This window comes from Sphaerodactylus townsendi, linkage group LG03 (genome assembly GCF_021028975.2).
Source record: "Sphaerodactylus townsendi isolate TG3544 linkage group LG03, MPM_Stown_v2.3, whole genome shotgun sequence".
Taxonomy (NCBI): domain Eukaryota; kingdom Metazoa; phylum Chordata; class Lepidosauria; order Squamata; family Sphaerodactylidae; genus Sphaerodactylus; species Sphaerodactylus townsendi.
Window position 1 is genome coordinate 3,651,134 of NC_059427.1, and position 12,258 is coordinate 3,663,391.

The window sequence follows — 12,258 nt, forward strand, 5'->3', positions numbered from 1 at the left end:
GTGAAATAAATAAAAGAATGTTGGCATTATACACACTTTTAATGCCATAATTCTCCTAGAAATAGATTCTTCACTTGCCAATCCTTTAGCTGCTTCTTTTCTTCCATATTGCTTCAGTTATATTTAAACATCTCCTTTTTATTTGTTATTGTTATACCTAAATATTTGATCTTCTTCACCCTTTCCCTTTCCTAATATTTTCTTTTCTATATTTATTCCCAAGTTTTCTGTTTTGCCATATTTACTACCAATCCAGAATGCTTTTGAAAATCGTCTAATATTATTTTTAATTCTCTCAAGGTTTCAATGGGATTAACTGTTATTAACAATAAGTCATCTGCAAATAAATTTAACCTTATTTCTTCTTGGTTAAACTTAAAGCCTTTGATCCTACCATTATTCCTAATTCTATCCGCTAAATATTCCATTGCCACAACAAATAATGGTGGAGAGAGCAGGCATCCTTGTTTCACTCCTCTATCTTAATTTCTTCTGACCATCCATTGTTTATCCTGATCTTTGCTTTGCTGTTCCTATATGATTCTGTTAATACCCCTATTAAACCCTTTCCAAATCCAACCTGTTCCATTATTTGAAATAAATAGTTATGGCTTACTGTATCAAAAGCTTTATAGACATCTAACTTTATTATAGCATATTTTTTGTCTTTCCCATGTTCCATCACATTCAAAAATACAAGGCTGTTCCAAGGAAGGAGCATTCTCCTTTTAGGAACTGGGAGGCAAAACATCCCCTCACCAAAGGAAAGTATTATAGCCCTGGACGGGCCAAACACTCCGCAGCTGGGCCCTTGAGAAGTTCATGTGGCACTCTTGTTGGGAACCTATCCCATTGAAGCTTTTTCCGGGTTTCAACTGAGGGTTTTACAAGAACAAAAAGGCTGTGTGGTGATAACACACTCTGTCTTGACTGGGTCTTCATGCCCCAAGCTCAGTTGTAAGCTTGGCAATGCTTACCAATATTGACCCAGTGGTTGGGAGAGGGTACTCTAACTTCACCTCAGTTTGAACCTCCCAGACTGGCCTCAGGGCAGACTTCTCCGGGGGAGCAAGCGGAGAGAGGAAAGTCTGTGGAGACTGGAGTTCCAGGTGAGTCTTGTCAGTCAGATTCAAAGAATGGCAGGCACTTAAGAAACCCTCGACAGCTCACCATTTCATTCCTGATAAGTGGTACATCTCAACAACATTTTTGGTTGGCAACAGGTCTAGTACACAAATGATACTGTAAGACGATCCTTGCTTTCATTTTATCCTTTATTACAACTTAACCATATTTGCTCTTTAACAATTAACTCAAAAGAAAAGTCCAGCACTGCTACATCAATAATGAAAAGACTGCAGCTACAAGCCCATAAAAACATTTCCCCCAAAGATAAACAGGTCACAAGCAAGGCACCCTTTCCAAGCAGTTCCTCATCAATTCAGTTCCTTCTGGGGGGAGGGGGGAAGGAAAAGGAGTTTGTCAGCCCCTTTGAGTCTGCTTGCAGGAGAGAAAGGGGGGATATAAATCCAAACCCTTCTTCTTCTTTATATGTTTTCAACATTATATTCTTTGTTTAGTTTGATTCCTCCCATTTGATAAGGATGCATTATATACCACGAAAGGGTTTTGTATTTGATAAGGATGCACATTCTTGGCTTACTCATGATCGTATAACTAACTGATTTATTTATGGTCCAAGTCCCTCTGCTTGTGGAGTAGACCATGATGCAAGGTGATTGGAGGTTCCCCCTGGGTCACCCCTAATTCTGGGAACAATGCTTTTTCTTAGAGAACAGAGTAAAAGATGTCCAAATGGCCAACAGAATGGAAATTAGTTTCACACAAGAAAATGTCCCTGCATCCCACTGCCAGAGAAGAGCAAGATCCATTGGCGTTTGGATAGCCTGGGCTAGGCAATAACTATCAGTTAGTGTGCCTGACATCAAATGGGGCTACGGTTTCTACAGTGTTAATGTGCTTCCCTGAATCACAGCTTCCTGTCGCCTTTGTAACCTGCAGTATGCAGCTGCTTCGCAACCATGCCGCCCTCGCTCCTCCTCAGCGGTGCGAAGCCACCATTTTCCCACCTCGCTCTCCGAGCAAGGTTTTTGGAAAACGGCAGCTTCCAGCTGCTGTTGTGCGAACAGCAGCAGCTGGAAGGAGCCATCCCTCCCCCCTTGCCCAATCGACTTACCATCCCTGCGACCGTCCGGCGCGTCGCCGAGGCCTGGGGACAAGCCCTCCTGCCCTGCGACTCCAGAGCGGTCATGCAGGGCAGGGAGCATGTCCCCTGGTCTCAGCGTGGCGATGCGGATAGTGCACGAGGAACCGATAAGCTCGATCGGGTGATGGCGCGAGATGCGCCTTCCCGAGTCGATTACGGGACCCGTTTGTGCGAACAGGTTTCTCCGGGGGGGTTGAAGTCAGTGTCGTATGTCACAGCTGACCGACCCCTAGCGATGGCCGATCGCGAGGAGCCCGGCCTGAATGTGGAGGTTCCCTTCAGTCACTCTGGTGCCTCTGATAAACCTATCTTCCATGAATCTGTCTAATCCCCATATAAAACCATCAATGCCTGTGGCTATTACTACATCCTCTGGGAATTAATTCCATATCTGAGGCACTTGCTGTGTAAAGAAGTATCTCATTTTATCCATCATTACTTTATTGCCCATCACCTTCATTGCACTCAGCATTTTCAAAGAGATATTTGTCAACTTGCTCCAATCCTTGCATAACTTTATCAATCCCTTTCAGTCTGAAAACTGTAAAATCCTAGGCTGATTCCGCATGGGCCAATAACAGTGGAGTGAAAACGGTATTTTACACCATTTTGAACCCTTTTGCACCATTTTCACACTGTTTTCACACTGCTGTTTTTGGCCCATGTGGAATCAGCCCTAGATTCTTCAGCTTTTTCACATAGGAAAAGTGCTCCAAACCCCTAAGGATCTTGGTACCCTCCTCTGTAGTTTTCCCAGCTGTGACATGTCCTTTTTGAGATATGGTGATGAGAACTGCACAGAGTTTGAGGTGGAATCATGGAACTATGCAAGAATATGTATGTACACAAGTTCCCAAAATAGGCCAACAGCTTCAGCATAATAGACTATCTATTCACCCTAAAGGTCTGTGACTAGCTTCCATAAGATGTCTTCATGAGGTAGGACAAATAAATCACATTTTATAATGAAGATTTTTCCAAACATTTTAGCTGAGAAATGAACGTGCCTTATCCAATACCAGTTCAACAACTGTGTAATACAGGCCTGATTTAGCATGAAAATTCTTGATGATTCTTGGAAAGGTTAGGATTGATGCTGAAAATCTGTCAAAATTGGAAACATTTCTATGGCTGCTCTCTTATGTGAATTCTTTGATGTACTGTAAGATAAGTCTTTTGAGCAAACTTGTCTCAACACTTCAAGCATTTCTATGGTTTCTACTCCCCCCACCCCCCATTCATTGATGGCCTTTTAGCTTATTTCTCTGAGCAAAACTCTTTTCTACACTATAAGCATTTGCATGCTTTCTCCCTTGTGTGGGTACACACCTGTACTCAGCAAAGCGCTTTCCACAATCCACTTATATACATGATTTGTCCCTGGGTGGATACACTGATGGGTAAGTAAGCTATGAAATCCGAGCAAAATTATTTCCACACTTCAAGCATTTCTATAGTTTCTCCCCAGTGTGGATTCGTTGATGTGCAGTAAGATGTGCAATTTGAGCAAAGCTTTTTTGGCAATCCAAGCATTTATGTGGTTTCTCTCCAGTGTGAGTTCTTTGATGTATAGTTAAGCTGTCCCTGCGAGCGAAGATCTTTCCACATTCCAAGCATTTATATGGTTTCTCCCCAGTGTGGATTCGTTGATGAGTAGTTAGGTTGTCCCTACGAGCAAAAGTCTTTCCACATTCCAAGCATTTATATGATTTCTCCCCAGTGTGGATTCGTCGATGAGTAGTTAGGTTGTCCCTTCTAGCAAACGCCTTTCCACATTCCAAGCATTTATATAATTTCTCCCCAGTATGGTTATTTTGATGGGTCCTAAGGGTTGTAATCTTGGCAAAGCTTTCTCCACACTGCAAGCATTTATATGGTTTCTCCCCAGTGTGCATTCGTCGATGAGCAGCTAGGCTGCAAAATCGAGCAAAGCTTTTTCCACAATCCAAGCATTTATATAATTTCTCCCCAGTATGCATACGTTGATGAACCCTAAGCCGTGAACTCCAAGCAAAGCTCTTTCCACACAGCAAGCATTTATATGGCTTCTCCCCAGTATGGCTACGTTGGTGGCCCACAAGCGTTGACCTCTGAGCAAAGCTCTTTTCACAATATGAGCATTTATATGGTTTCTCCCCAGTGTGGACACGCTGATGAACCTTAAGAGTTGCACGACAAGCATAACTCTTTCCACAATCTGAGCATATATATGTCGTCTTCTCAGTGTGGATATGCTGACGACGCCTCAGCTCTGCTTTCCAAGCAAAGTTCTTCTCACATTCCAAGCCTTTATATGGTTTCTCCCCACTGTGGGTATGTTGATGTCTGGAAAGCTGTACACTCTGAGCAAACGTCTTTCCACACTCCAAGCATTTGTGTGGCTTCTCCTTATTGTGGATGTTTCGGTGGGTAGTAAGTTGAGAACTCTGAGCAAACCCCTTTCCACACTCCAAGCATTTAAATGGCTTCTCCCCAGTATGGGTACGTTGATGTTTAGTAAGCTGTGAATTTGTAGAAAACCTCTTTCCACACTGGAAACATTTGTATGGTTTCTCCCCTGTGTGGATACGTTGATGGACAATAAGGTGTGAACGATGAGTAAAGCTCTTTGCACACTGCATGCATTTGTATGGTTTCTCCCCAGTGTGGATACGTTGATGGATAATAAGCAGTGAACTCCGAGTAAAGCTCTTTCCGCACTGCAGGCATTTGTATGGTTTCTCCCCAATGTGGGGTTGCTGATGGCCAGGAACATGTCCCTTCCAACCTAAGCTTCTTCCACGTTCCAAGCATTTATCAGATTTCTCCCCAGTATTAATTCTTCCGTGTGTACCAAACACCTCGGATTCAGCACCCTGAGAAGCAAAGTATTCATTCCCTCTCTTCCATTCTGTTCCAGTATTTCTTTTCTGCTCTTTTTCATTAAACAGGAAGTGTTGTACTTCTCCCTCAGTCTTGATTTGGGGGCCATCAGCCTCTGGAATAAAATGAAAAGACTGGTAAAAGTATGGTGGCTTTTAAAAAATGATAATTTAGTCAGTATTTAGGATTTAGGATTCTATCATCATCATCGGAAATGATATGTGGAATTTTAATTTTTTAATTTTAACTAGATAACAAGTAGTAATTTTTGCATTATATTTGGGACAGATAAAATTGGAAGCCTTTTAATGTACTTTTTGTTTTTTATGTACTGTGTGGATTTCGTTCTTTTTATTTGTTTGTTTTCTCATATTTTGTTCTTTATGTACATTTTTAAAGTCCTAATAGGGGGAAAAAAAGAAAGAAATCCCAGTGTTCTACAGCTATTGAAATTTAGCCCTAGCAGAGTCATACCCAGTGGCATCACACAAGCAAGCAAATACCTGCTGATTTCTCTGTTTCTTCTGTGTCTTGGACAAGTGGATCTCCTGCTTCTTCCATGGGGCATACAAACTCAAGCTTGGGAACCAGAAGTCCTTCTTTAGAGGAAAGAAACAAATCAGTTAGTTCCAGACATTCCAACTCTAGGAAATAGACAGATCATTCAAGCAGATTATCTGAACTCCAGCTACTCATAATGGCAAAAGAGGAACAATCCATTTTTTTAAAAAAAATCCTGGAATATCTATGCAGTGGGAAGATTCTGCTTGAATCCAGAAGGATTTATCTGTTGACCATAATAACAAACCAAATTGGAGGAGAAGGGAGCAGTGCAGATCAGCACAGGGAAGGGAAGCCCTAGCCTAGATCAAGGCAATAGATCTGACACCCCAGTCTACTGCAGCTCTGATGGAGGTCCGTTATCCAAGCCCTCTTCCCCCTTTGAAAAGACATCATAGTCCTTCCAGGATAGAAAAAGGCAAAAGTATCTACTCTTCAGCTCGCTAAGAAGAATTTCCTGGTCAGAGTGGAGCAGGCAGTACTTGGTGGGGAACATACTGGGGATCTTTCTAAGGAGGACAGCAGCTCTCAAACACAGGAGGTGGGCAACTGGAGGAATGTGACACAAAGAAGAAAAGGGACCTGGGAGAATTCTCAGTTTAAAGGAACAGAACTGATCTTAAGTTCTCCCTCTTGTCAGTGACAGTGAGGAACAGGAACAAGAGAAAGAGTCAGACCTTGGAGAATGTTAAAGAATTAGGGTTAGGGTTAATGGAGGGAGGGAGGGAGACCAGCATCTAGTCTTTCCCCACACACCCTATGGGAAGAGAAGGGATGGGGAGGAATTAGTGTTAGGGTTAAGGGAGAAAGGGAGCCCAGCATCAGGTCTTTTCCCGTACAACCTATGGAAGAGAAGGTATTGGGAAGAATTAGGGTTAGGGTTAAGGGAGGGATGAGGCCCAGCATCTAGTCCAGAGGTCTGCAACCTGTGGCTCTCCAGATGTTCATGGACTACAAATCCTATCAGTCCCTGCCAACCTGGCCAATTGGCATCTGGAGAGCCGCAGGTTGCAGACCTCTGATCTAGTCTTTTCCCACACACCCTATTGGAAGAGAAGGGATTGGGAAGAATTAGGGTTAGGGTTAAGGGAGGGATGGGGCCCAGCATCTAGTTTTTTCCCACGCACCCTATTGGAAGAGAAGGGATTGGGAAGATTTAGGGTTAGGGTTAAGGGAGGGATGGGGCCCAGCATCTAGTCTTTTCCCACACACCCTATGGGAAGAGAAGGGATTGGGAAGAATTAGGGTTAGGGTTAAGGAAGGGAGGGAGGGGGCCCAGGAGCTACCCTTTTCCCACCTACCCTATGGAAGTGAAGGCACATTCTCCAAGGGCTCAGAAGGTTCAGCCTTTGGAATGGTCCATACAAAACCCCTGAGGAGATGTATGGTGGTGGTAGGAGACTCTTTGATGAGGGGAACAGAAGAGGTGATTTGCAGGCCTGACAAGGTGTCTCGAGAGGTACACTTTAAACTTAGTTATGTGGGGAAAGGGGACAGTATTCAAGTGAGCAGGAGTTTGTGCAAGAGATAATAGTCCAAAGGTTATAAAGAGATTTGAGTGAATAGTTCAAGAACCCAATAGTGGGAGGGAATAAAAGTTAAATAAGCAGTCAGGAGTAATGAATCGCGGTCTTAGATGACTCTACAATGATGCACAGAGAATGGGAAATAAACAAGATGCAGTCTTAACACAGGGAAGCAAATATGATAGAATAGGCATCACTCAAACCTGATGGGATAAGTCTCATGATTGGAATGTGATCATTGAAGACTATAACCTACTTCAGATAAATAGACCAACGAGGAAAGAAGTTAGAGTAACATATGTCAGAGATGATTACACCTTTGAGTAGGTCCATGACTTAAATCCTGGAAGCCAGTTGGACACTGTCTGGGTAATAATTAAAGGGGAGAGAAACAGTGATCTCATTGTGGGGGTCCATTGGGAGACCCACAAGCTAGACCCTCTTCAGAGTTGGATGATCCCTTCCTGGAACAGATGACCAAACTTTCAGAAAGGAGAGAAATAATACTGAAGAGAGACTTCAATTATCCTGATATTTGATGGAAGTCAAATTCTGCCAAGACTCTATGATCCAACAAGTTCCTCACTTGCCTTCCAGACAATTTCATGGTTTAGAAGGTTTCTTAGTTGGATGGGAGTTTCTTAGTTTCACTGTTCCAGTGAGTAGGAAAAATTTCAGGTTACGAAAAAAGAGATTCCAACTGAAATCAAACAATCAGAGTACAGCAGAAAAGAACTGAAAAATATGAAAATAGGTGTTATAAAAGAAATTGCAGAAATTAAGAAAAATATACAAGAAAATACTCTAGAAATCATCAAAATAAAAGAGAAACAACCAAAATTAACTTTCTTCTTGAAGATTAAGAAAAATGGTTGCAAAAGGATATGGAACAAATTGAAGTTCTAGATGTCCAGGGCAGTTCAGAGAAATCCCTAATAATTTGGAAAATCAGATTTAGAAGGAGACTTCTGTAAATTGATAGATAACTATTATTAAAAGTGAATGAGGAACACTGAACAAATATATAGAATCAACTCAAGATTTTCATATAAGAATAAAGTTTTAAGGGCTATCCTAGTGAAATTTGCACATAAGAAAAGAAAGATATTGAAGAAACATTGGGAAGACCCTCTGGTGGTAGACAGCATGGAAAGAAAAATATTTCAAGACCTACCAAATACATTATTGAGGAAAATAAATGAATTTAATTTCCTACAGCAGATCTTGCTAAACAGAGAAATAAAATACTACTGGAGGATCCCTTTTGCACTACACTGAAGTAAGCACAACAGCTGGCAGAACATCTTACGGCTGAGCACTGGCGTAATGCCCATTGGGCAAGGTGGACAGCTGCCCAGGGCATCACCTTGTGGGGGGCATCAAAATGCTGGGTTCGTTTTTGGGTATTTTAGTGGTTTTCCATTTTTGGCCTGCAGGGGGTGCAGTTTTTAGGTAAGTGGCACCAAAATTTCAGCGTATCATCAGGAGACTGTCCTTATGCTACCCCCCCAAGTTTGGTGAGGTTTGGTTCAGGGAGTCCAAAGTTACGGACTCCCAAATGGGGTGCCCCTATCCCCCATTGTTTCCAATGGGAGCTAATAGGACATGGGGGCTACAGTTTTGAGGGCCCATAACTTTGGCCCCCCTGAACCAAACTGTACCAAACTTTGGGGGGTATCATTAGGGCAGTCTCCTGATGAGACCCTGAAAGATTTGAGACTGTGCCTTCAGAAATGTGCCCCCCACAGCCTGCAACCCCCTTTGACAGCAATGCAGAAAACTCAATGCAGAACAAAGATTCTTGGGCAAATTTCAAGGATGTTCCTGCAGGGGGTGCATTTTTGGATGTATCGGCACCAAAATTTCAGGGTATCATCTGGAGATGATGGCACCCCCCAAGCTTGGTGCAGTTTGGTTCGGGGGGGCCAAAGTTATGGACCCTCAAAACTGTAGCCCCCATCTCCTATTAGCTCCCATTGGAAACAATGGGGGATGGGGCACCCCCTTTGGGAGTCCATAACTTTGGACTCCTTGAACCAAAACTCACGAAACTTGGGGAGTAGCATAAGGACAGTCTCCTGATGATATGCTGAAATTATTGTGCTGATATGTCTAAAAAGGCACCCCCTACAGGCACCAATGTCCTGGTGCAAAAGAAAATTTGGTCTTGGTGGAGTGGCCGCCGGGGGGGGGGGGGGCATCCAACTCAGGTTTTGCCCAGGGCTACAGTTTGCCCAGGGCTGCCTCGTTACGCCCCTGCGGCTGAGACATATTCAAAAGGTTCCCTAGAAGGTACCAATCCAGATAGCCAATTACCAACAGATCAAAAGAAGGACCCTATCAAAAACAGACAAATTGACAAGCTAAAAGGGTCAACAGACAAAGGGTCAACAGACAAATTGAACCAAACTGTGGCCCTTGTGACAAGATTCTATCAGTTAATGTAAATAGATGAAATTCCCCTTCAATTTTTTAACTGACTGCAAAAACAAGATGGAGATATCATCTGTAAATAAGAAATGCATGTGATAGACAAGCACCAACATTCACTGAGCAATAAACAATTAGGCAATGCATCTGTAGCTTCAACTCACACTAAAAAGAGGAGTAGCCATTTATTTAAGATACTAGGTAATAACTATTCTTGAAGAAATTATACATTCAGATGGCAGATTTATTTTATTGATCTGGTAGATCTTGTTCCTAACGTTTCGCCTGCATCTGTGGCTGGCATCTTCAGAGGTGTATCACAGAGAAAAGTCTGTTTCACTCTGTGTCTAGTGAACCAATCAGTAAGCGTTTGGGTGGAACTTGCTTTGCAAAGGTGTGGTGGAGCTCGGCTACCAGTACTTTAAAAATGGACTGATAACCCCACCCACAATACAAGGCACTCAACCACCCAACATTTCATTTTCCTTTCATTCTGTCATATTTGAAAACCCTTTTACAATAATTTTTTGGCTGAAAAGTTTCCAAGGTGGCTTCCCCCCAGTGTGTTTTAAATTTCTCACCAAAAAGCTGGCCCATTTCTCAAGCCCCTGGGATCTTGCTCAACTTCCCCCTCAGAGCCTGTCCAGCCATTTTTTCATGACCCTCACTCTTTTCCCACTCCCTCTTGGTTTTCATCATTTTGTGCATTTTATATTTTTGGCTGTTTTTCTCACTCCTCTCCTCTCATTTTCTCTTATGGGTGGGTAAATTTACTCACGAGTAAACCCACATTGACACAAAGCAGCAATTCATCAGATTTTCTTCCTGCAGTCTTTCTTCTCTACTGGTAAATTTACTCACAAGGAAATCCACGATTACATGATAAGGTATAAAATCAATGGATCACCAAAAGAAAATGAAACATTTGGAGGTGGTGAATGCAGGCAAACATCATGGTAAAGGGGGGATTAAAAACATTCCAGAGATGTTCTAGACCAGGGGTAGGGAACCTTTAACACTCAAAGAGCCATTTGGACCCGTTTTCCACGGGAAAAGAAAACACTTGGAGCTGCACATAATTTTTGACATTTAAAATAAAGATAACACTGTATATATTGGGGTTTTTTTACCTTTTACTCCGCTCATTCTGAGAAGCACATGGATGCGTCCGCCCTGCTGCCTGCAGGGCGGGCAAGGATGGGGCCAGCGGCTCGGCCTCACCGGCCGCTGGGAAAGTGCTCATCCCGCTCCAATGGGGCAGGCGAGAGGGGAAGCCCACAGCACGGCCCAGCTGGCCGCGGGCAGTTGGTGCGCCCGCCCTGCTGCCTGCAGGGTGGGCAAGGATGGGGCCAGCGGCTCGGCTCGTGGAGCCGCAGTTCAAGGGCAGAAGAGCCGCATGCGGCTCTCGAGCCGCAGGTTCCCTACCCCTGTTCTAAACCATTTGTGCGGAAAAGGGCATGGTCATTCTAAAAAGAAATGGTTCTGCCTTCAGCATCAGTGAATCCAGGGAAAGGAGAGCCTTACCAAGAGAGGCCACATTCTGATTATTGTCCTCCATGACTTCCTTGTGAAGCCTTCTTTGGTCTGGATCCAACAGAGTCCACTCCTCCTCAGAGAAATGAACAGACACCTCCTCAAAGGTCACCAGACCCTGAAAATTGAAACAAATAAACAGTGACATAAAATGTAAAAACTCTTCCCCTTCTAAGGCCAATCCCAAAGGAATATAATAAGATGTTGACACTCAAGATGTTGACACTCCTTCAGATGTTTTCATATTTTCTTCAGTGAGCAGCACAGATAGCAGGCAAGGAAAAGAGGCAGAGTCTCCCCAGCCTAGGGAGTTGGAGGGGGGATGGAGAGGCACTCAGGGGCAAGATCCATGATTCCACGTGTACCTGATCAGGCTGCGCAGAAGCTGTTTTCACTCTGCCGCAAAGAGATGGCAAAGAATGTATGGCACTACTTGGAACAGTAAAAAGGTAAATGGATGGCATTCTACACTTTCTGGGTACTTTGAATTTCAGTTCCTTGAGGAGAAGGAGGGGAACAAGGCTCTCCCTGTCTTGGCTCATGAGTGCAATGATCCTTCTGTTATTAATTTCGATCATTTTTTTGCTTCCATGCTTTTACCAAATTCTACCTTGGAACAGGAATCAGATAGAAAACTACATCTTGGCTCTCCCAGTGTCCAGAGGGGTGGGAACCTGGGGCACGTAGGGTCTGAGGAAGGAAGGGAGCTCAGAAGGGCATAATGTCAAAGACTCCAACCTCCGAAGAAGCCATTTTCTCCAGGAGAACTATGGTTCTCACATGGAATTATGTGGAACTGCTCTCCAGATGGCAAAGGTCAATTTTTCCAGAGAAAATGGCTGCTTTGGAGGGTAGACTATGGCATTAAGAACATAAGAACAAGCCAGCTGGATCAGACCAGAGTCCATCTAGTCCAACTCTCTGCTACTCGCAGTGGCCCACCAGGTGCCTTTGGGAGCTCACGTGCAGGAGGTGAAAGCAATGACCTTCTGCGGCTGTTGCTCCCAATCACCTGGTCTGCTCAGGCATTTGCAATCTCAGATCAAAGAGGATCAAGATTGGTAGCCATAGATCGACTTCTCCTCCATACATCTGTGCAAGCCCCTTTTAAAGCTATCC

At 43.6% G+C, this 12,258-nt stretch overlaps 2 protein-coding genes across 2 annotated transcripts in view; one reads left to right on the plus strand and one right to left on the minus strand.

Annotated features, from left to right (window-relative positions):
• Positions 1-12,258, plus strand: part of LOC125428548 (zinc finger protein 420-like) — a 472,581-nt gene that overhangs the window by 400,904 nt on the left and 59,419 nt on the right. The window lies entirely within an intron of this gene.
• The window catches only part of LOC125428603 (zinc finger protein ZFP2-like), a 145,324-nt gene continuing 135,425 nt past the window's right edge, over positions 2,360-12,258 (minus strand). The window contains 3 exon segments of the mRNA XM_048489007.1: positions 2,360-5,204; positions 5,593-5,688; positions 11,131-11,257. Coding sequence (XP_048344964.1) covers positions 3,637-5,204; positions 5,593-5,688; positions 11,131-11,257 — 1,791 coding nt within the window. The 3' untranslated portion in view covers positions 2,360-3,636.